Source organism: Lemur catta, chromosome 5 (genome assembly GCF_020740605.2).
Source record: "Lemur catta isolate mLemCat1 chromosome 5, mLemCat1.pri, whole genome shotgun sequence".
Lineage (NCBI taxonomy): Eukaryota > Metazoa > Chordata > Mammalia > Primates > Lemuridae > Lemur > Lemur catta.
Window position 1 is genome coordinate 111,792,070 of NC_059132.1, and position 22,735 is coordinate 111,814,804.

Sequence of the window (22,735 nt, forward strand, 5' to 3'; positions counted from 1 at the left end):
AAGATGCTTTTTGAAAAGTCCAACCAGCTGTTTCAAGCAGAACTGCAAAATGTATTCCAAGTCAATTCTGTTTCACTTGGAAGCAAATGTAGTTCTTAAGAATGAGGTAAAGTAAACAAGTGACATTTAACTTACTCAAAGCTTGTACGATGTTGTCTTTGTATAGGGCTTTCAGGAGAGCCTTCTTTTCTGTTGTCAAACTGTGCACCGTCCTACTGAAGTTGTCCTCACATAACCCGAGGAGGCGGGAAGTTCTTGAAAGAGAAGCGTGATGTGTGGCTATGTCTGTTCCATGTGGTATTAGGCCTCAGACTGGCCAAGGGATAAGAATTTTGGATACTGGTTCACATGGTGTATTAGTTTTCTCTTGCTGTTGAAACAGATTACAACAAATTTAGTGACTGAAAGCAACATATATTTACTAACTTATGGTTTTGTAGATCAGAAGTCTGACACAGGCCTTGCTGGGCCGTAATCCAGGTGTGGGCAGGACTGTGTTACTTTCTGGTGCAGTCGTCCCCAACCTTTTTGGCACCAGGGATGGGTTTCATGGAAGATAATTTTTCCATGGACAGGGGTGTTAGAGAATGTTTTTGGGATGATTCAAGCACATTACATTTATTGTGCAGTCAAACCTCTCTGCTAATGATAATCTGTATTTGCAGTTACTCCCCAGAGCTAGCCTAGCATCACCGCTTCAACTCCACCTCAGATCATCAGGCATTAGATTCTCATAAGGAGCCGCAACCTAGATCCTTCCATGCACAGTTTACAGTAGGGTTCACAGTTCTATGAGAATCTAATGTCCCAGCTGATCTGACAGGAGGCGGAGCCTGTGCGGTGATGTGAGCCATGGGGAGCGGCTGTACATACGGATACAGCCTCCCTCACTCGCCAGCCCGCTGCTCACCTCCTGCTGTGCAGCCCGGTCCTTAACAGGCCACACACTGGTGTCAGGAGCCGGTCAATTTTTATATTGATTGTGCATCTAATGGATTGTGTAATTAAGGATGGGGAAAGTCTGAGACATTAGGGAATAGCAAGGAAACACAAGTTTATTGAAAACACACACACACACACACACACACACACACACACACACAATCTAGGCCCGATTTGACTGATTTCCCTGGACATTCAGGGGAAAAAGGCCTAAACTATGTAAATTTTGTTGCCACAAATTTCAATTTACACCCCACCTACCCTCCTGCATGGCGGTGCGTCTGTACTCTCACAGCCTTCAGGGTCCCCTGCCCGCAGTGTGTGAAAACCAACATACCTGTGTTCTAGAACTTCTTCCCCAGGTCTGGCCTTGCATCTTGGCTTGCTGCTAACCAGCTGTGTGACTTGGGGCATTCAAGTGACTTCCCTGTCCTGGTGTGAGGAAGCTGGGCTGAGTAATTCTTAAGGTTTCTTTCAGCCCCAAGTTCCTGTGATTCTGTGCCGCAAAACGGGCTGGGTCCATACTTTCTAAATTTTGTTTTAAACTCTCAAGAATCTTGCCTAAGAGGACCAAGGCCCAAGCACCTACATTTATCAGCTTTGTGAGTGTGTGTGCTCACATTATACACGCGTGTATGCAGTGTTTTCATTCACATATGCAGGGACTTGTATCTGTTAACTACATACAGAATCTTTCCTCTGTCTTTTAACCCCTAAACTCTGTGGAAGCTTGTTTACATAAAAGTAAGCAGTTTGAAAACACAGGGATATTTTTAAATGCTTGAATAAATATTTAGTTTATTTTTAAAATAGTAGATCCCACCGTTAACACACAGTTAAAATGTGCCTACTTTTAAAACTAACATATAAAATAGCTTTTGTTAAACCAATCCTTTCAGTGATATGGACACATAGAATTGATCGCCAATGTTTCTTTATTTAATGTACTTTTATTGCATTTACAAATTTGTGTGCTCTTTAAAATCAGTGTGGGGATATTTCAGTACTTAATTTTATAATATCTCTTTATATCTGTTCTTGGCAGTATTGGCCTTTGCTTAGCTTGTCTTCTTTCATTAGAGAGTGAAAAATGTCTCCTTTGATACTAGTGGGTGTTTATAAAGTGCTAGTGTACAAGCTGGGGAAATCTTTAGGAAATGATCTATTTGTTCTCAAAGAATTTAAAATTGGAGGATACAGAGATAAGCAAAACTGCAATTACGAGTGTGCTGGTGCCCGCCAGGTGCCCGCATGTGCAGGGTTGACGTAGGATGGTGTGGCAGCCCTTATTTCTTTACAATAACTGAGTTCCATGCATGTTCCGCACTGAAAGATGGTTTATCATCCCGTCAAAGGTAGCTAACCAGCAGGGCTTTAAAGAGCTGTAAGAATTACCACCCAGTATCCTGTGCTGTGGGTTTGAGGTGGGTGTTTGGCAGAACAGGACACCCGTGCTGCTGGGGAGTGGTGCTGGGAGGAGGAGGGACCTCCGAGCCCAGACCCAGACCTGCCCTTGCCGGGTGGCATCCCCATGAATGCTTGCTGCCGACCAGGAGCTCATCGCTGGAATCATTCTTCCTTACATTGGAAGTGAGCTTGGCCCTGGCAACTTCCTTCTGCTGTTTTAATTTTAGGCCCTGGAGCTATAAAGAATAAGTTTTATATGGTTCCATTATGTCTGCCCTTGATGTTTGTAAAGACAACTTCCCGATTGTGAGTGTGAGCTCTGGAATCACAGCACCACCGACAGGTGTGTGACCCTGAGCAAGTCACACAGCCTCCCTGGGCCCTGGTTTCTGCGCCTGTTAAATGAGAGTAACGATGATAATAACACCTACCTCATACCTGTGTGTCTGAATATACGTGTGGCGCATTGAAAATGCTCTACACGTGCTGAATTTGTTATAATTTTCAGGGTTTTTTTTCAAGATTTCAATCTTTTAAGTCCTTCAGACATTTGTTCTTTAACATAGTTTCTAGACCATTCACTAGACCATTTACCCTTCCATATTTAGAGATCATTTTATCAATATTCCTTTTAAATTAAGATACACAGACTGGGTAAGATGCTGCCGATGTCATCGATCAGTCAGTTCTTGGAAGGACCATCTCTTTCCCTGGTTGTCACCATCATCCATTCATGGTAGCCAGTGTCCCCCTTAATTCCCACAGCGGCTGTGTTACTCGAGGCTCATGCTGAACTTGTAGACAGCAAAAGCCCTTGAGTCTTTTTCCTTCAGCCTGTTAAGGCAGGTCTACTGTCGTGTTCTGTACCTGTGCAAGTGGTTTTAAACAATTCAAGCAAGTTTATGTTCATCCCAGTAAATATTTGCTTTCTTTGGTTCAAATTGGTCATCTGTGAAAATATTCTAAAATCATATTTCTGTTGAACATACAAGCTATCTAGCGCTCCCCTCTAGGTTTGTGTCACTGGCAAATTAAACGTGCCCTAATACACCTTCACTCAAATTATTGATGAAGATACTGGATATTGCAAAGGGTGGACAGTTACAGAGCTGTGGGGCACATCACGGAGCCCCCGTCCAGGTTTACTCCCCACTGCCTTGTTTATGCATTTCACCAGTGACTTGGGCAGCTTGAGCTGCTGTAACAAAATGCCGTAGTCTGGGTGGCTGAAACAGCAGACATTTATTTCTCGCGGTTCTGGAGGCTGGAAGTCTCATCAAAGTGCCGGCAGATTCAGTTCTTGGTGAGGCTTCTCTTCCTGTCCTGCTGCTTTCTCAGCGGGTGCCCCGCGGCCTTGCCTGGGTGTGTGCCTGTGGAGTGAGGAAGGGGAAGGAGGCTCTCTGGTGTCTCTTCTTCTAGGGGCACTGACCCCATCACGGGGCTCCACCCCCATGACCTCACCCTCCGTGGCTCCGCCCTTATAATCCTGTGCAAACCTAATTACCTCCCAAAAGCCCTGCCTTCAAATGCCATCACACTGGGGGTCAGGGCTTCAGTATAGGAATCGGGAGGGGCCTGCAAGCGTTCAGTGAGGAAGCATTGAGCTTGCCAGGTGTGGGTGTAGGCTGTGATCCTGTGCTGGGCAGGCAAACTCGCTGTTTTTAGAGCTTATGGCCTGTGTTTTGGGGAGGCTAGAATAACTTCAGGTAGCGACAGATGCCAGGAAGAAAAGGAGCAGGGCAGGAAGTTCAGCGTGAGGAGTTACAGTGGATGCTGGGTGTGTGAGGCTGTTCCGGAATTATCAGGGAAGGCTTCGCTGAGGTGACGTTAGAGCAGAGACCTGAACAACGTGTAGGAATAGGCCTGTAAAGAATATTCTATTAATAAGTAGAATGGAAAACAAGAGAGGGATCCTCAGGCAGGAAAGAACTTGGAGTGGTCAAGAAGCAGCAGGGCCAGTGGGGCCCGAGTGGGAGGTTAAAGGGCGGGGGGGAGGCTGGAGAGAGCCAGGAAGGTCCGCAGAGGCAGGGGGTGGACTTGGGGCCACGGGAGGGCGTTTGCATCTTATTGTCAGTGGGCGGGAAGGCTGTGGGGAGGTTAGCAGGCAAGAGTGTGGAGAATGGGCTCCAGCGGGTGCAGAGTGGCCATGCAGGGACAGCGGCCACCTGGCTCAGGCCGGCAGCAGTGCGAGTGGCAAGAAGTGGACTGACTGAGGGCATCTGAAGCTGGAGCCAGCAGGCTTGCTGCTGAGCCGGAGGTGGGTGTGCGAGAAGGGGAGTAGAGGCACCACGTGGAGCCCAGCCCTTTGCTCCAAGCAGCTGGGTGAATGGGGAGGCTGTTTACTGAGACAGGGAAACCGGGGGAGGGGGAGACTTTGCTGGGGGTGGGCAGACATCAAGAGGTCTGTTTTGGACGTGTCATCTTGTAGACACCTGTTAGACATCCGAGACGGGGTATGGATAGGCACGTGGTGCTCAGGGGAGAGGTCGTAGCTGAGGTCGGATCTGGGAGACATCATTTGTGTAGATCAACCTCTCTTGGCTCTTTATATGAGCCCTGTTGAAGAGCTTTTAAAAACCCATGTGCTTCTGACCCAACCCCAGAGATTTTTATTTAATTGGTTTGGGGTGCGGCCTTAAAAAACTTAAAAAGAAGAAATAACTCCCTCGTTGATCCTCACATGGAGCCAGGGTTGAGAATGGTTTGTATAAATGGTTTTCAAAGCGGGAAATAGATGAGATCATCTTGGGAGTCAATTTAGATAGAAAAGAGAAACTGTCAGAAGATTGAGCCCTGAGACAACTGAGAAAGAAAGGACACTGGGAAGGAGATTGACCCTCGATTCCCACTGCTGCTCAAAGTGTGGTTGTGGTGGCAGCATCGCACCCCTGGAGCTGATCCAAGTGCCCAGCCTCGGGCCCCACCCAGACCTACTGAGTCAGAATGTGCACTTAACGGGAGCCCCAAGTGGCTTGTATCCTCATACATCCTCATTCAAGTTTGAAAAACCCTGGTTTTTTATTGTGTTATCAGGATAGGGCTGCTTCAGCCACGAATCTAGTCACTATTTTCCCCTCTCTCCACCCCTCCCCCTCTCTCCCACTCCCTCCCTCCCCCCTTTCCTCCCTCCCACTCCCTCTCCCCCCTTGCCCTCTTGTCCTCTCTCTTCCTCTCTCCCTCTCTCCCTCTCTCTCCTTCTGTCTAGATAGATATAGATCTCTCTCTCTCTCTCTAGATAGATAGATAGATGGATGTAGATACAGATCTCTCTCCCCCCCTCTAGATATATATATAGAGAGAGATAGATATCTCTGTATCTAGATACAGATCTCTCTGTGTCTAGATAGACAATCTCTCTCTCTCTCTCTCTCTCTCTCTCTCTCTCTCTCTCTGGGGGTGTGTGTGGGTGTGTATCGACTCGGGAAATTAAAGTTGAAGTATAATGCTATAGCCTTAAAGCTAGATCTTTGGTGGTGGGGGGGGTGAGCTTACTTTTCTAAAATACTTTGCAAGAAAGAGGGAAATGGCTTTCTTTTCTTTTCTTTTAAATGTTTTGAAATCTTGTCTCTGATTAATCAAGTTTTTGTGACTGAAGTTCTCAGAATTCATACATTGTCAACTTGGTCTGCCCCCCTCTTTAAAAGTAGCTTGTAAATGATTAGATAGATGATAGTTCAGATTGCACTTTGATTTCTTAAGTTTGTTAAAAAGTAGGTATTTTTGAAAGTACATGTCAAGTGGCTGCCTTACATTTCACAAGTGCAGTAAACTAAGCCCTCTGGAATTAAGGGAAGGTATTTCGGCTCGTATTATTTTCTTGAAAGTTAACATGCTTAATTAACCCTGCAGGCTTCATGATGTAAATAGAGCCCCTCAGGGTCACCAGCTCCGGGACGTAAGCCCTTCAGGTGAAACCAGGCTAATTGCATCTCAAGGTCTTGGAGAAGCAGAGAGCATGATTACAATTCATGCCTTGGTTTTCTTTTTCGACCCTTTGACTTGCTGTGTTCATTTGCTACACTTTCGTATCCGTACGGAAACTTAGCACAGCAAACTAAAAAGTCTATTTATTATAAGATAGAGTCGGAATAACACGGGACATAGTGGCAGTTTTACTGATGTTGTACTGCTACTGTGTTAAAAGTGCCAGAGTCAATTATTTAGTGCAACTGAATATATCCTAACCGGGAATAGTTAGGAGCAAGTGGGAGTGGGACTAGTGGGGTCAATATCAAATAGTCAGGGTCTACCTAGCTTTTCTTCTTTTCTTTTAAAAGTTAATCTACTATCTGGTTAGTGATGAAAAATATAGGCGGCTTCAGTTGCATTTAAAATGCTTTATTTCTCAAATCAGATTCTGGGTATAATGGGTTATCTTTTATATTATTACTCATCTTCTTTGCAGGTCTGAATAATGTAATAAGCAAAGATAATCTATTAACATTTATAGCATGCACATTAGAATTTTACACACTCTGTTCCTCTTTTTGTTATGCATTTTAGTTTTAGAGCAATACCTGTTAGGAATAGAAAATACATAACCGCACAAAAGACTCTAAAATAGAAAGCGGGAGTATCCCTCCTCTCTCATACCCTAATCCTGCTTTCCAGGGATAAGTGCTCATGCTGTTTTCTGTTCTTAAATTCTACTGGTTACCATTGCAGCCTCAAATAATATGTTTCCATTTCTGGCTTTCTTCAGGCTTACACAGTATCAATTTCAGATGCCAAGTGGTCAAGTGTAGATGACTTCTACCTCCTACCTCCCCTTCAGCCTGGCTCCTGATTTTTGTTCAGTGTATTGTTATTTTGATATTGTTAGAGTTTATAAGGTTCTATTCTGTAGCTGTAATTAATTACTCTGTGCTGTGTGTAGAGATTGATTCTAAAAATGGAAGTGCCATAAAAACAGCATTTGCAGTATTATGACTATATAAACACGATTCACTGCAGTGTAGTTGGATCTATGAAGAAGCAAATAACCTATATCGCCTGCCGTACTTTTAGGTTCAGTGGATTCTTTTTAAATTTCTTTTCCATTTTCTTCATGTCTTCTAGATCATATTCAGCCATGCATGTTTCTTACATGACATATAATCTTCTAGAAGTCTCCTGTGTTTTTTTGTGAAAGAGTTGGCAGGGGGAGTCGTATAGCCTGGGAGACACTTGAGTAATGTAGTTTTTTCATTTGAAGTGCATTATGGGGTATCCGAGAAAATAGTTTGGGGTCATTGTGGGGATCTTAAGTACCAAGAAGAAAGGTTTAAACTGAGTTTGGTAGAGAAGGAATTAGAAAAGGGTTGAACAGACAGCTGATTTGATAAAAGCTATATTGCGAGAAAATGAATCTGACAGACACATATCGGATGGAGGGACGTAAGAGGCAGCAGGGACACGGTCCCCTGACAGTTGACTCTGCTGTGTGCTGGCTCTGAAGGTACGACGATGGTGGGCTGCAGCCCTGCCCTTGCGTAGCCACAGCCTGTGGAATAGGAAAAGCTAGCTGAGCTGCTTTGCCTAAAAAAGATTCAGTTAAACATTTTTTTTTTTTTTAACACATTGACTATCACACTAGAAAAAATAATTTTCCCCTGGGGCCACAGTGTTTTATTCCAAAAATAGAATTAAAACTTCAAAAACAAAACGATCCTTTCTAATTTAATGAAAAATGTGTTATTTTTTATTATTTTCTGTGCATGAGTTATAGGCAACTTGAAAAATAGTTCTTGTGGCTCTCAGGGTAAAGAGACGTGTGAATTACGCATGCTTCACCAGGCCCTGGGCTCAAAACTAGCGTGAGTTAAATACAACTCACACGGCAGTTAATGTTAAATATGCAGATGTAATGTATTGGGAAGATGCTCAAAAACTGTAATCTATTGCCATGGCCAAAAATGTTCTGGTTATCAATTTTCTGATTATCTTAAATTTCCCATTATTGTGAATGCAGTTAGCATGATCTGTTATGTTCTTAGGCAGTATCTATTAAATGCTTAATAAAAGTAGCCTCAGACGCACACGTGGATGGTTGCTTGGTTTTATATTCTTTGCTATGTATTTAATCACCTGGAAATATAAAAAATAATATGAGTTTTGCATCATAGTTCATTTTGGTTGAAAACACATGTTACTCATATCTTATTGTTAAATTATTTAAAGGAAAATAAAAGGTTGGATTTGGGCTTGTTGGAAATGACTTACTAGACCTTTTCCCCTTAAGTTGTGCTTATTTCTTATTTTTGGTGATCAGTATACTTGAATTGGAATACTTTGGTGGGGTGGGGAGGAGAGCTTCAATAAAACTACTTGATGTAAAATCGTAATTTACCTGTTGGTAAAATTGTTCATCGCAAATGGATATTTCTTTTAGTTTCCAGTAGCATTTCTTGCACAGTCATAAGATGGAGAAATTAGTGAGTAAAGGCAATCGGGATCTTCTAGTAACACTCATTTTAGTACCACGGGATATTTACAAGGTATTTTTAGGGCATCATCTCCAACAGACTTGATCAATGGTGAAAGAGCTTAGCTGAAAGAAGGTACAGCTTAGCTACATTCAGTTTTCTGTTACTACCTTTTGAAAACCAAACTTCCAAAGCATATGCACGTGTAGAGTAGCTTTTCTTTTTTAAATGAAAAGACTTATGTTTTAAAGACCTTGATTCTACCCTATGGATTTCACAGGATTGGTTTTGTATCCTAGTAATAAGTCTATTTCAAAGTCAAATGACGTTCTCCTGAAGTAATTATTCAGCATTTTCTCTGCAAACTGCACATCTAATTGACTAGCAGAACACTTTGAAGAATAACAGTGGGAATACACGTATTACGTATGACGTCTCCGGCAGAGCAAAACCAGGGAGATAGAAGCCAGCTTGGTTTGCCTGACCACTACTTTTCCTAATGACGTGGGAGTGGGTGGTGGAGACCTTGGAGTACTGAGGCTGGCTTGGTTTGATTTCTGTAGGTTAATTCATGTTCTCATCTTGTTTTCTTTCCAAATGTCTACTCCCTGCTCTCTCCCATACCTCATCACTACCCTTTATGCTTGAGATTCCGCCCCAAAAAGGACAGAATCATCAAGAATAAAATTTTTCTTTTGAAAGATTCAATTGCCAAAGAAATCACAGTATTACTAGAGATTATAAATCATAGTCTATTCCTTTGCCTTTGGGCAGAACCAAACTTGTGAGACTGTCCTATTTTTTAAGTCTCCAGTGGAAGAGGTATCATAATCCATTGCAATATTTAACAGCACTCTATCAGGAAGCTCTTTTATCCAACTTAAGTAATGCACACATCAGTTTAAGCCTGTATTTTTTCTTCAGTGAATACGAAGCGGACTTACTCTGTGTGTAAGGCCTTTTCGTGCTATTTGAAGACTTACGCCAACACCGGGCCACCGATACATCTCAGTTCTTCAGCTTGTCTGTCAGTGTTTTCCAATACTTTTATCATTCTCTCTGCCTCACCACATACACCACAGTTCTCCATTCCTTTGGTTTGGTATTCAGAACGTATCCTGGACATCGAGCGAGAGGCCACCTGGTGCTGGTCTAGGGCCAGGTTGTTGCGGAGACGGTATTAATACATCACATGCTCTCATTTCTGCTCAGTGATGGACGTCCTGTTGGAAAAGTAGCCCTCTATGCACATTAATCTCTATACCTCTGGACTTTAGATTTCTTGTTTTTCCAGTTCTGCCATTCTCTTGGTAGCTGGTTATTCGTTGTGTTGCTTCTGTACCTCCATTTCTGTGTGCATACATAGTCACCTGTCTGGCATTGGTAGTCATTTCTAATCTTTTTTCCTAAGTGCTGCTACTGGTTTATTTTTTTAATATTTTTATATTGAGGTAAAATTTACATATGTGAATTATATTTCTTAAGTGTATAATAGAATAAGTTCTGATACATTTCTACACCCGGATAACCAGCATCCCACTCAAGATACAGAATAAATTCACAGTCTCAGAAATTTTCTTTATGCCACTGTTTGACTTACTCCCCACCTTCCATGTGTAACTACTGTTCTCATTTCTATCACAATAGGTTTGTCTTACCTATTCCTCAATGTCATAAATGTGTTTATATAGTATTTGTTCTGGTTCTTTTGACTCACACGTGCCAATAATTCATTTTTTAAAAAAGCTGAGTGGGATTCCACTGTTGGTCTATTCTGTTGATGGACATTTGGGTTGTTCTCAGTGTTTGGTATTACAAATAGTGCTGTCTTGAGCATTTGTGTACATGTCTGTGTGTGGGCATACATTTTCATTTCTCTTGGGTTAATACCTGGGAGTGGAATTGTTGGATCAAGGAGTAGCTGTATGAATAACTGTATGAGAATTTGTCAAACAGTATTAGACTCCCACTAGCAACGTATGTGAGTTCTAGTTGCCCCACATTTTGGACATTTTCTGTTGTCCGTCTTTAAATTTTAGTCATTCTAATGGATGTGACATACTGTCTCATCATGGTTTTCTTTTGCATTTGTCCATGACTGATAATGTTGGGTACTCTGTCATGGCTATGTATGTGTGTGTGTATATATGTCTCTTCCTTTTTGAAGTCTGTATTTAAATCCTTTGTTTTTAAAGTGAATTGCTTGTTGATTAGTAGTTCTTTTATTTCTGGATTTCAGTCCTTTGTCAGATACCTATATTATATGTATATATATGTGTAATATTTTTCCTAGTCTTTGGTTTACATTTTAGTTTTTCCATTTGTCTTTTGATTAACATAATTTTTCAATTTTGATGAAGTCCAATATATCAGTTTTTATGGTTAGTTGGGCTTTTTTTTTTTTGCCTACTCCATCACTAAGATATTTTCCTGTGTTTTCTCCCAGAAAACTTATAGTTTTAGCTTTTACATGCTAAATTAATTTTTGTATATGGTGTGAGGTAGGCATCAAGATTCATTTTCTCCCCATGGGCTTCTAATTGTTCCAGAATTATCTTTTGAAAAGACTTTATTTTCCCCAATTGAATTGCCTTGGCACATTTGTCTAATTGTTCATATATGTGTGGGTCTATTCTGATGTTGTTTTAGTTTTGAAACTATGACCTGTCTTTCATCTTTAATCTAATATGAGCGTTCTCCCTCCAGGGTATTAAAGTAACACTGGATACAAAAACTAAAACTAGGCAATTGAATTTGATTGAGGCCTTACCTGGCCTCTGTATTTAATACTAAAACCTGTTGCCACACAGACCTCTCCCTCTGTATTTCTGAACCCTCCTACCTTCTTGGGTTTATGCAAAGATTACATAAGATGCAGGCAGAGTTCCTAGAACCTGGTCATTCCTTCTGACCTAGCCCCATTCCCCCAGGGTTGGGGGGGGGAGGCTCAGAGTGGGACAGTGGCTGGAGAAGGGCAGATTCTTTGACAGGAATCTGTTTTCCAAATAGGTAGAAACTTGACCTTTTACCAGGAAATATTTCCCATCTTGCCATGAGTCCTCAAGATGGTGACTCAAGTTACTATAGGGAATTTTCCCAGTAAATTTTCCTGTTCTCTACAAAATAATAATCATAATTATCAAACGTGATGAAACAGAAAACAAATATTCAGGGCAACAAGTGACATGAATTTCCTGCATTGTACTTTAGTGGCTGTACTCTCAGTAGCTGTCTTCCCTTAAAGAAATTCATAAGATTTGTTTTCTTTCACAATTTATCTGTCAGTTGGGCACTCCCCTTTTAAAGCCATCCAAGAAAAACACTGTATGTCAACTACATGACTGTTTCCTCATAACTACCAAATAAGTTTGTAAGGAGAATGTTTGTTTGCTGTGGTTTGCTGCATAATTTGTTTCACATTTTTCAAATGCCAGCTATGTGCTTAGTACAGGACACTCAACGGCGCCTTCCCAGAATGGCCGTGGTTTTCGTTCTGTGGCTAGAGCGTGCTGACGTGGACACTGGTCAGCGGTACTTGCTCACGTCGCCGCAGCTGTGCCCTGGGTTTCCCGGCAGCCCTAGGAAGTAGCGTGAAAGTCCTCTGTGGGTGCTCCTGCACCTCCCACGGCGCAGAATCCAGTGCCAGCACCCACTGTGCTCTTAGAAGGGCACTGGATAGATCAGCAGTGTATCGTTAATGAAGAGTACCCAAGACGCATAAGTACGTTTGCATATAATGTGCTGTATGTTCAAGGCCGGCAAGCATGACTGTCCACAGAATTGTCTTTTTAGTTGCTTCTCCTCTGGATGTGGTCTTCTTCCACTTACCCTCCACACCTCAGCACTCAGCCCGCTATAGATAACATACGCTTTTTTTCTTTTTTCCATTTATTCATCCAGCAAGAATTTATTCACAGACACTGAGGTGGGTGTTCATGATACAAAGACGAATGAAACATAGTCCCAGATCCCTAGGTGGTTATAATCTATCAGGGGAAACGAGTTGTAAACAAAGTGAGATAAAAGCCATGATGACAATGTGTGTAAGACACTCTGGGCCTGCACGGGAGCGGCGCCTTCTCCGGCCTTTGGTGGGGGAGGCTGGGAGAGTGGTCCCCACGGAGGCAGTGCCTGAGCTGGCTTCTGGAGGACAGGCGGCCATCACGACTGGGAAGCAGGGACCCACACAAGGACCAGACCTTTGATCTTGGCCTCATTTACACCTGATTCCAAACAACAGAAGCAGCCCCCCGAGACAGACATAAAAATGCAGGTGAAAGAAATGCAGCATGATTCTCAGCTGCAGAGGTACAATGATTTTTATACAAGTGCAGGAGACTCTTCAGGCGGGGAGGTGGAGGGAGCTACGGGCTGCCCTTGATGAGTTTTGGTGGAGGAGGAATGGCATGTATGAGGTTAGAGGTGATGACAGCAGACTGATTTGCTTGCTGGGGGTGGAAAATATGAGGTGGAACGGTCAGCCTGAATGGAGGGCCATAAAACTCATGATTGAGAACATTAATTTGATTTAAGAAGTAATTGGAAACTGTCTCCAGATTGTGAAGTCATAGATGCTGTGGACACAACCGTGTTTCAGGAATTACTCTTGCTGCTCTGGTTATGTTTTACTGGTTCTCTTCCTGTCTTTCTAGGCCCTAGTTTTTTCTGTCTCCTAAATATAGGTATTTCTTAAACAATGCCCCTCAGTCCTCCTCTTCCACTACAACATTGCCTTTCAAACCATGCCCTGGGTGCCCCCTCAGGCCCTCCGGGACTGGTAGGAGAGGGAAATCAGGGTGGCGGAGCCTGATCCCACACCCCGCAGACATATTTCAGTTTGTTTTCTGTATTGTAGTTCCTAGAAAAAAAATTAGCCAAGAATGTTAAGAGCAGTTTTCCATTTTGAAGTTTGGAAAACTGTTCTTCGTTTTCTCTCTGGGTGTTTGAACATACTCTTTCAGCCTCACCTTTGCTACGTAAGTGACTGTAGCCCAGGGAGTTTGGTAAGAAAGCTGCTGCTTTGTCTCCTCTCCCTCTACCCCTTCCGGAAACCAGTCATACCACCGCTGCAGCAAGGCCAAGACGGTAATTGGCTGATTGCTGTTTGGTCAAGATTGGGTTAGGAACTCCATGAGTTTGGGGGAATGTACTGCGGAGCTGGGCGGGGAGAAGATGGAGTGTGAGCAGGGGCTGCGTGTGCGCAGGGGCGTGGACAGAGCACGTGGAGAGTGCTGACGCCAGGTCTGGAGTCGAGGAGGAAGGCTGGCTGGCTGGCTGGGCAGAGTCCACTTCAGGAGAAAGCTGAAGAGAATGAGTATGCGAGACAAAGGGACACTGGGATAGTAGAACAAGGGTAAAAAAGAATAAATGTGAATGAAGAAACATGTTTTTTCTTAATTTCTGTCTACTTACAACTGCCATCTTCAAAGTGCTTGATAGGTTTGATTAAAGTTAGTATGATTAGAAAATTTTATGTGGCAAACTCAGGGTCAGCGGGAGATGGAAGTTTAAGGAAATCATCAGATGAAAATCCCCTTGCCCAGTGCTCCCCACAAATAACTGTTAAAGGAAAGAGCAAATGAAAGAGGGACTATTGTGGGATTATGGGATTCTCAGTCCCTTCTGGAATTGCTTCGCAAAAATAACTTGTTATATTCGTCTTGGATGTCTGTTATATTGAAGTGGAAACATTTCAAGTGATGGCCAAATCATATTTGAGTGATTATCTGACCCAGACATCTTGAGAACAATACTTAAGACTTAACTGTTAAAGAATCAGTATTTTCCTGAAATACTGTTATTGTATCTTGATAGATATTTTACTTTGTAGGGGAATGCCAACACGTATTTTGTTGTACAAAGGACATTTAAAAAAAATTCTCTCCTCAACCCGTTTTGCTACTTGTTACTCTGTGTGGAACTTTCTATTACTGTGATTTCTTTGTGCCTCAGTCCTTTCTGGAAAGTTTCTGAAAGTCAAGTTGGAATCAGCCAGAGTTTGTGCCAATTTAGGTATAACTAAATTATTAAATTATACACATTTTATAGCTGTTCCCACTGTAAGAGTATCTTCTATATAGATTTTCTTTTTAGTAGATCATTGAATCTTTTTTACTTTATGGAGCAGTAAGAAATGCATGAAGGAATTTGAATTTAGAGAGGCTGTCTTGCATGTATATCTGGGCATTGCCATTTAGAGTCTATAAAATAAATTGGCAGTGAATGTTTTATTTACCTGTTAGAATCTCAGCTAGATCATCAAATAGCATTTTGCCCAATATATTGGAATACACTTGATGGTACAGAAATGGAGGTATAAAGCATTTAATAAAAAATATTTGTATGCAGATCACATGAGGATTTTAATGTCTTACAAGACAACCTGGATATGTGATTTAGAAACGAAAGTTATTTGAAATGTAAAACTGGTCTACTGTCATACTAATTTTTACATGAGCAAAATAGTCGCTGTTTACTGAAATGCGTTTTAGATGCACAATTTTCATAATACTTGGCCTGTCTAAATTGTCAGCTTTCTGATGAAGCTGGCAGCATGAATGACAGCCACAAACCCAAGGTTAGACTGCAGAGTCGGCTTCTCTCTGGCTTTCTCTCCTTTTAAGCCTCCCTTTCATGTGTAGCCAAGTGAAAGTCTCCAAGTGAAATGTAAGCCCTGCAGATCCTCTGGGGCCTTGGCCTGATGAGAGGGTGCGGAAGAAAGGAGCAGTTTGGAAAGCCTGCCCAGGGCGTGTGGAGGGCAGAGGGCCCGCTGATGACACGGGCGAGACCTTTCTGAAGAGATGAATGAGAAGGCAGTGCCTCCGTGCCCTCTGGGCGTGCTCTACCCCTGGAGTAGGCCCAGGCTTCAGACCAATTGTTTTGGCTTATTATTCAGATGTTGCAAAAGGAAAATGTGTTCTTTTATTGCTCTTCTAAGTCATTTTACCATTCATCCTTAATCATCTGCAGTCTGTGTGGGAATAAGTCTTTTCAAAGATTGCTGAACTTTGCTTGATTTGAAATCAGAGTAGAATTCATTTTATTTAATGTGGGAAACCTTGTTTTGGGAAACTTGACACAAACTGGCTTTCTAGCCTTTTAGAATTTAATTGAAAAAGAACACAGAAAAACACAATCAGATGCACAAATGTTTGCTCATGGGTTAGATTGTCATAAACTTTATGATTGTTTCTCTGTGGTTGTTGATTGTGGAAATAACCTTAGCAGTCAAGATTTAGCAAGTCCGTGTGAATTAATGGATTTGCAGTTGCATCATGGGAGTGTAGCCCTAAGCTAACCGTAATGTATATCACTGTTATCATAATAAGCATTCTCCTTGCCACTCGTTCTATTAGAATACTCGATGATTTGGGGAACATGTAGATTTGCTTTGTGGAAAAGTTAGTAAGTCCATTAGGCCACTGGTGTGTGGAAGTGATCTGTAAAGAGGTGAATTCCGCCAGTTCCCACATCAGCATGTCACAAAAGAACCATATTGTGAACAGTTTGGAATTTCACAGATCTCTTCAAGGAGCAGTTCAGAATGGTTTCTAAGAGTGCTGGATCTGTGTCTTGGTGCATGGATTTGGCTGGCATGGAGTTGCACAGAGTGGGCCAAACAGAGCTAATTGAGGTGGGGAAAAAACAGCCCATAATGGTGAATAGAGTTATTTGTCACCGGCTTTGTAATAGGATTTTCAATTAATTCATGCAGGCTTCCAATGCCTTACATTAGCCCTGTCAAGATGAACTACAGCCACATCTAAAATGCCATCCCCTATTAAACGGTGCATGTCAGTGAATTTGTAATTTCTTCTGTTCAACCAGAAGATGAATGGATTCTACTCAGAAAACAAATGTGTGCCTCAGAAATGCACATTTCAAAATCCTGAACACTTCCTAGGAGGAACATTCTTTGCATTGTTATACAGTGAATATGTATTAAAAATGTAATTGCTATGTGAATTCACCCACAAGGGAAAGCGTCCAGCTGCATGGAGACAAATGCATTGTCAGGTGCCTCATGTCACTGGTGAGCCGGCTTTTGCACTGGGCAGTGATGGCAATGATGATGATGATGGCTCACACATGCAGCACTTATTGCCTGCCGGGCCATTCGAAGTGTGATTTACGTATATGAATTCATTAAGTCCTCACAGCAACCCGAATGAAGAAAGAGGCACAGAGAGGTTAACCTGCCCAGGATCACACAGCCAGTACGTGGGCTTCAGTGCCAGACGGGTTGGCTGTGGAGTCTGTGCTTCCAACCAGCACCCTGTACTGCCTGGCTAAAGTCTCAGTAGCTATGTTACAGGAGTGGAGTTTAGTGCAGTGCTTGTCAGTACTTTGTCATGCTGGTGTTTACTGCTGTTTTATTTACTGTCACCATTAGTTCCTCAAACCTACCTTGGGAAATACTGTTAAGCTGTGATAACCAGGCTTCAAGAAATACACAGTTTAGGGGAGAATGTAGTGGGGCATCTGTGAGGGCAGAGAAAAATTAGACTTCTTCCTCCCACATGGTTGGACACTGAATGTACTATGAGCAGAGTACACAGGATCCTGAAGGACCAGAGTTCCTGGTGGGCATTTCCTGTCTGGGCACAAAGGGCACAGCAGAATTGCTTTCAAGATTAGGTCAAGACAGAAGTAACAGGAGTCATGCCATTAGAGCCCAGATCTTAAGACAGGGTCCAAAAGTTAGAGAGCGTCTGAGGTTGTCAGTCCTTCTGGAAGGCTCAACTCCCGTCTTCCCAGGACATTGGCCTCTCAGAGCAGCTCCAATTAACCAACCGTATCACGTGGCCCAAGCCAAGGCAAGATGACTGCCAGGAGCATTTTGAGAGCAAGAATTAACTATTCTTAAAAATATTTAGCAAAAAAGTTTGGTTTATAGGTAGGCCAGGCTCTAAATCTCCAACTAGAGTCCAAACTAATTGTTGAATACTGTATTGTGAAGTTCTGTTGCTATCAAGGTTGTATAAAACATTGATTCATTTTGTTTTTTGGGTTTTTTTTTTTTTTTTTTGTCAGGGGGAGTGACATGAGTCATGCTAACTATTGCTCTACTTTATTGGAAAGATTAAACTTGTAAAAAATAAAAATTCAACTAGTTTAGACCCATGCCTGGCACATAGCTGTCTGCTTGCCTGCCCCCTTCGCGGCCATTCTCCACGCAAGGGTCCTACCCTGCCCATTTATGCTTCAGACCCGTGAGCGAGTTGCCGTTTCCTGAAGGACACAGCACTTCAAACTCTTTCATTTCAAGACCCTCCATAAACCGGCCTCTGTCTCCCTCCCAGTCTTCATGTTCCATAATTGCTGTGCAGGAACGCTGCGGTCTTCACACTCCCAGGCCCTCTGCACCACGTGCGACTTCTCACTCGGGCACTGTCCCCTCTGCGTGGCATGCCCGCACTTTTATTCCTCCACCGCAGCTTTGCCTGGCTGACTCCTGGGCTTGCTGCAAGACTCGGCTCTCATGTCACCTCCTCCAGGAAGTGTTTCGTTTCACCACTCTCCAAACCCCTGAGACCTATGTTCTTTGCCCCCATAAATAGTGCACGTATCTCTATCATTACATTTAATACATTGTATTATAATTATTCCTAATGTCTTATGCCTTAAGGAACATGTGTTCCTTGTTCCTCCTTTAAATCCTTAGCACTGGCATGTTGCCTGGTAAAAAGTAAAAGCTCTATAAATGTTTTCTGGATAATGAATAAGTGAATAAGGACACAAAAAGCAGGTATTGTGTAATCTCCTTCAGTGGATTATTGAAGACATGTTTGATTTGCCATTTATTCTCTGCATCAGTGAAAGCAGCATTGCCCAGAGAGTCCAGAGATATTAAAGTGACAACTAGTGCTCAAGAATGGGCACCATAATGCAGTTGGGAAGTATCATATTTAATCCATTTGATTAAATTGCCTTAGGGGTGCACCCACAATTTTAATCTTGTCATTTAAAACAACAGTACAATGTAGTGACATTAAATACCTCATCTCTTAGCTTTTCAGCCTAAGAGTGCTCTCTAGCCAGGAAAGACAAAGTTGAATGCTCTCAGATTGTAAGAGACCATATGTCTATACACTCAGAGATTATAAATTCTGAGAGGGCAGGGGCTATGACGTCTCACTCGCTGCTGTATTCCAGACTCTTGCACAGAGTAGAGCCTCATTAAATCCTTGGTGAGTTCATGAGAGAATATGATCTACTGCCCACATTAAAAACAGTATCAGGAAAAGGTTTGTCTAAAAGTCAAACTCTGATTTTTATCAGTCAAACTTAAGTGCAGGTAGTAACTCAGTGAAAAGTACTTCTGTTTAAATTTTTCTCTTTAGTGTTTATAACTTATCCTAATGAACAAAGTAGTTGATGTAGGAAATTAAGTTTGTTTTCTGTGAGTTCTTGGATTTCATACCAGGGAGGCAAACTCAGCAGTCATGCTTTCATGTATAATGCTAATAGCTTTGAACAAGCAAGGCCAGAAGCCCCCACTAAGTCAAGCTTAGGACTGGAAGGCTACATTGTGGCTAGTGTGTGGACATCCCACTCTTCTCATCTCACCGTGGACATTTGTTCTGTATCTGCTCATTGGTAGTGCACATATGTAGTTTTATATGTGAGATTTTCTTCAAGGGGCAAAGTGTAGATTTCACCTTGACTGGAACACAAAGACAATACAGTTATATTTTCAGAGACATTTTTGGGCCATTCTTTGATTAACATTTATCTCTTTCTTTAAGGGTATACCTCAGTTACCATGTGCCAAAGCGTTATACAACTACGAGGGAAAAGAGCCTGGAGACCTTAAATTCAGCAAAGGTGACATCATCATTTTGCGCCGACAAGTGGATGAAAATTGGTACCATGGGGAAGTCAACGGGATCCATGGCTTTTTCCCCACCAACTTTGTGCAGATCATTAAACCGTTACCTCAGCCCCCGCCTCAGTGCAAAGCACTTTATGACTTTGAAGTGAAAGACAAGGAAGCAGACAAGGATTGCCTTCCCTTCGCGAAGGTGAGGGTAGAAGCGATGGCTCCAGTTGGCCAGCCCTTCCTCCGTACCCGGGTACATGGGAACACTGCTTGTGTTTCCTTTTGCAAAAAGATATGGTGGTTTTGCATGAACTGTCTCACTGTGCTGCTAAAAATACCTAGAAACAGTCTTTAAGTCACAAGGAATGCAATTTTGTGCACACACTTCTTATATGAGAGAGTTTTGGTTGATGCTGTATGTGGTATCATTTTCATATTTAGAGCCTAAATTTATTTCTAAGCTACCTTTAAGGGTGTGTGTGCCACTCAGGGATTTTAAAGTACTGAATTATGGATAACAAGATGAAACATCGTTACTTCCTTATTTTATATGTAAATTCCTTTGCTTTAAAGCACACAGGAGTGTATCTACTGAATTGGTAAAATGGTTTGGAATTTTAAGGAGAATATTGTGTTTTTTGTAAAGAACAGCAGTAGGATGTGCATTTTAACGGGCATTTGGAGTGTTATCAGAGAGAAAGTAAGAAGCATCTGAGAATTGATCTAAAACAAATTCAAGAGGCGGGGATGGGTGGCATTTGAGATTGCAGTTTGTCGATCTGGACATAATCTAGATCTGCATGAACTATGCATTGTACGTTTCCAAAATCAGCAGCCTGTGTAGGAGTTCATAGCCTTGCCGCTGCCTGGAAGGACACCAGGTTGGCTGTTACCATTTAGTTCACGTACTAAAGATATATCATCGAATTTTTATTCATATACTCCTAAAACTTGAGTCTCTTTATTAAAAAGAAAAATGAAGTAGTAGGATCAGGTGGACTAACGATTTGCTGTTTCTTCAGGATGATGTTCTGACTGTGATCCGCAGAGTGGATGAGAACTGGGCTGAAGGAATGCTGGCAGACAAAATAGGAATATTTCCCATCTCATACGTTGAGGTGAGTTAGTCTGTAGAAACTTGAATCATGTTGGTCTTCTGCTTAGTAAATAAATCTTAATTATGCAATCTGAGTATTAAGAAGTCCTTTACAACACGAAGTACCAGGAGTGCCCTGTTCCGGATCACTGGAGGGATTAGAAGAACTCTTCCATCTTATCCTACAATTATTGAAGATTATGAAATGTTTGAAACGCTTTACTTCGTCTCCCTGCTAAAAGCATTCCTGTGTCTTGTTAAGTGTTACCGTGTGCCTACTGCCAGTCACCTGTGGTGTTCTAGTCCATCTGTCAGCTTTGGGAGCAGAAAGTCGGTGAAGTTCCAAAGTAGGATGGGAGATTAGTGCATTTGTTTATTTGTTTGCTGATTTCTTTTGCTGTCTACCACGTTATCAGAGCCAGAATGGTGATTCTCAGAGTAGCCTTCACTAAACATTTAATAAATAAGTGAATGAATCTCCCTCCACCCCACCCCAACAACTACTTAGCCCCTCCTCTCTTTATAATCAGCTTCATTCAGAAAGCTCCTGGCCAGTCCTGACACAGTGAAGTCTTTTCAGAGAGTATGTATAAAGTAACATTGTTACATTATTTTTAAAAAATAACACTAATTAAAAATGAACTAAGGAGTTACAATTTATAATAGACCTTTGTTACATCATGTATCTTAAACTAAATGTCCTTAAAGAGTTTCTTGCTGAAAACAAAATTGAAGGCATTTTCAGAGAAGGAAGCATAGCCCCCAAGATGATACAAGGTTATGTGAGGTCACAGGCAGCTTCTGGGAAGAAGTGAGGTCATAGTGTGTATCTGTCTGTGCGGTGGATAAATAGGCGTCACCAAGACAAATGGAAAAGGTGCATTTTATGGCAGAAGGAACATCCAGACAGGGAGACCAGCATGTGCAAAAGCCAGAAGTAAGAGAGAGCGCAGATTGTTTGGGGAATTGGAAGTAATTCTGTTGTTTAAAATATCAAGGCATGTATCTTAAGCATGCAAAAATGAAAAACTGCCATCATTATTTTGCCATCTTTTTATCTGAGGCATTTGTTTTGGCATGATTCCGAAAACTAAAATGACAAATTGTGTCATTGCAGCCAGCACTCAATTTCCTCTGTACACGGTGAGATTGCCAAAGTTTTCATAAAAAGTCAGTTTGACTACCGTATATCCATGGGAAAGTAATTCAAACCATGTATGAGTCTTGAATTTTGTCCATACCCTTCAGATGTTCCTGTTTATTGAAATAATTTTTTCCTCCTTTGAAAGTAAACAACAGAAAAAAAAACATCCTTAACTCTCCAGCAATCCTTCCTGTACATCATGTATGTATTCTATGGGTCGTGGAAGACTACAAGCATTTCCAAGTATTGAATGGCTACTTGCAAGAGCATGGGTGAGCGCAAGATTAGTAATGAAAGCCTGTCGTTACTTGTTAGGTGTTAATCAGTGCCGTGTGCTGATACTTGGTCCGTGCTGCACCCGCAGGATTGCTGTGTTTTGTTATGGGCTGGCGCAGCACTGCACACGCAGGCATAGAGGATCCACCCACGGCAAGTCCACAGTCACTCGAGTCATTAAGATTATTTACTCTGACTTAAGTTGAAAAGATTAACTTCTGCCCAAGTGGAAAGTCTTTTTGTTCTTCTGCCTCTTTTCTTTCAAGCATCAAATGAGCATTTTCCTCATTTACACCAGAATTACATACAGCATGTACGGGAAGGATTGCCTGAGAGTTAAGAATATTTTTTCTGTTGTTGCCACTTGAGATACGGTAAACAAATTCTCTCTCTAGGAGCCTGTGAACATTTCTCTGACGCCAGGCCCGTAGGATGAAGGTCCTGGTAGGGAGCAGAGTATCTGGGCATTCCTGACGCCCGGTGTAGCCCTTGGGGAATAAAGTCGAGGCATATTTCAATGGCGACCTATCAAAAATTCAGCTACTTCAATAATGTAAACTGCCTTGCAGGCCAGCCTCAGATGTGGTAACGCAAACTATAGGAATCAAAAACTGAGGCTTTTTCCTGAATAATGGTCTTTCTCT

At 42.1% G+C, this 22,735-nt stretch overlaps 1 protein-coding gene across 1 annotated transcript in view; it reads left to right on the top strand.

Moving 5' to 3' along the window:
- Window positions 1–22,735, top strand: part of SH3RF1 (SH3 domain containing ring finger 1) — a 152,034-nt gene that overhangs the window by 77,338 nt on the left and 51,961 nt on the right. Inside the window, 2 exon segments of the mRNA XM_045552534.1 lie at window positions 19,502–19,777; window positions 20,598–20,693. Of these exon segments, the coding sequence (XP_045408490.1) occupies window positions 19,502–19,777; window positions 20,598–20,693 (372 nt within the window).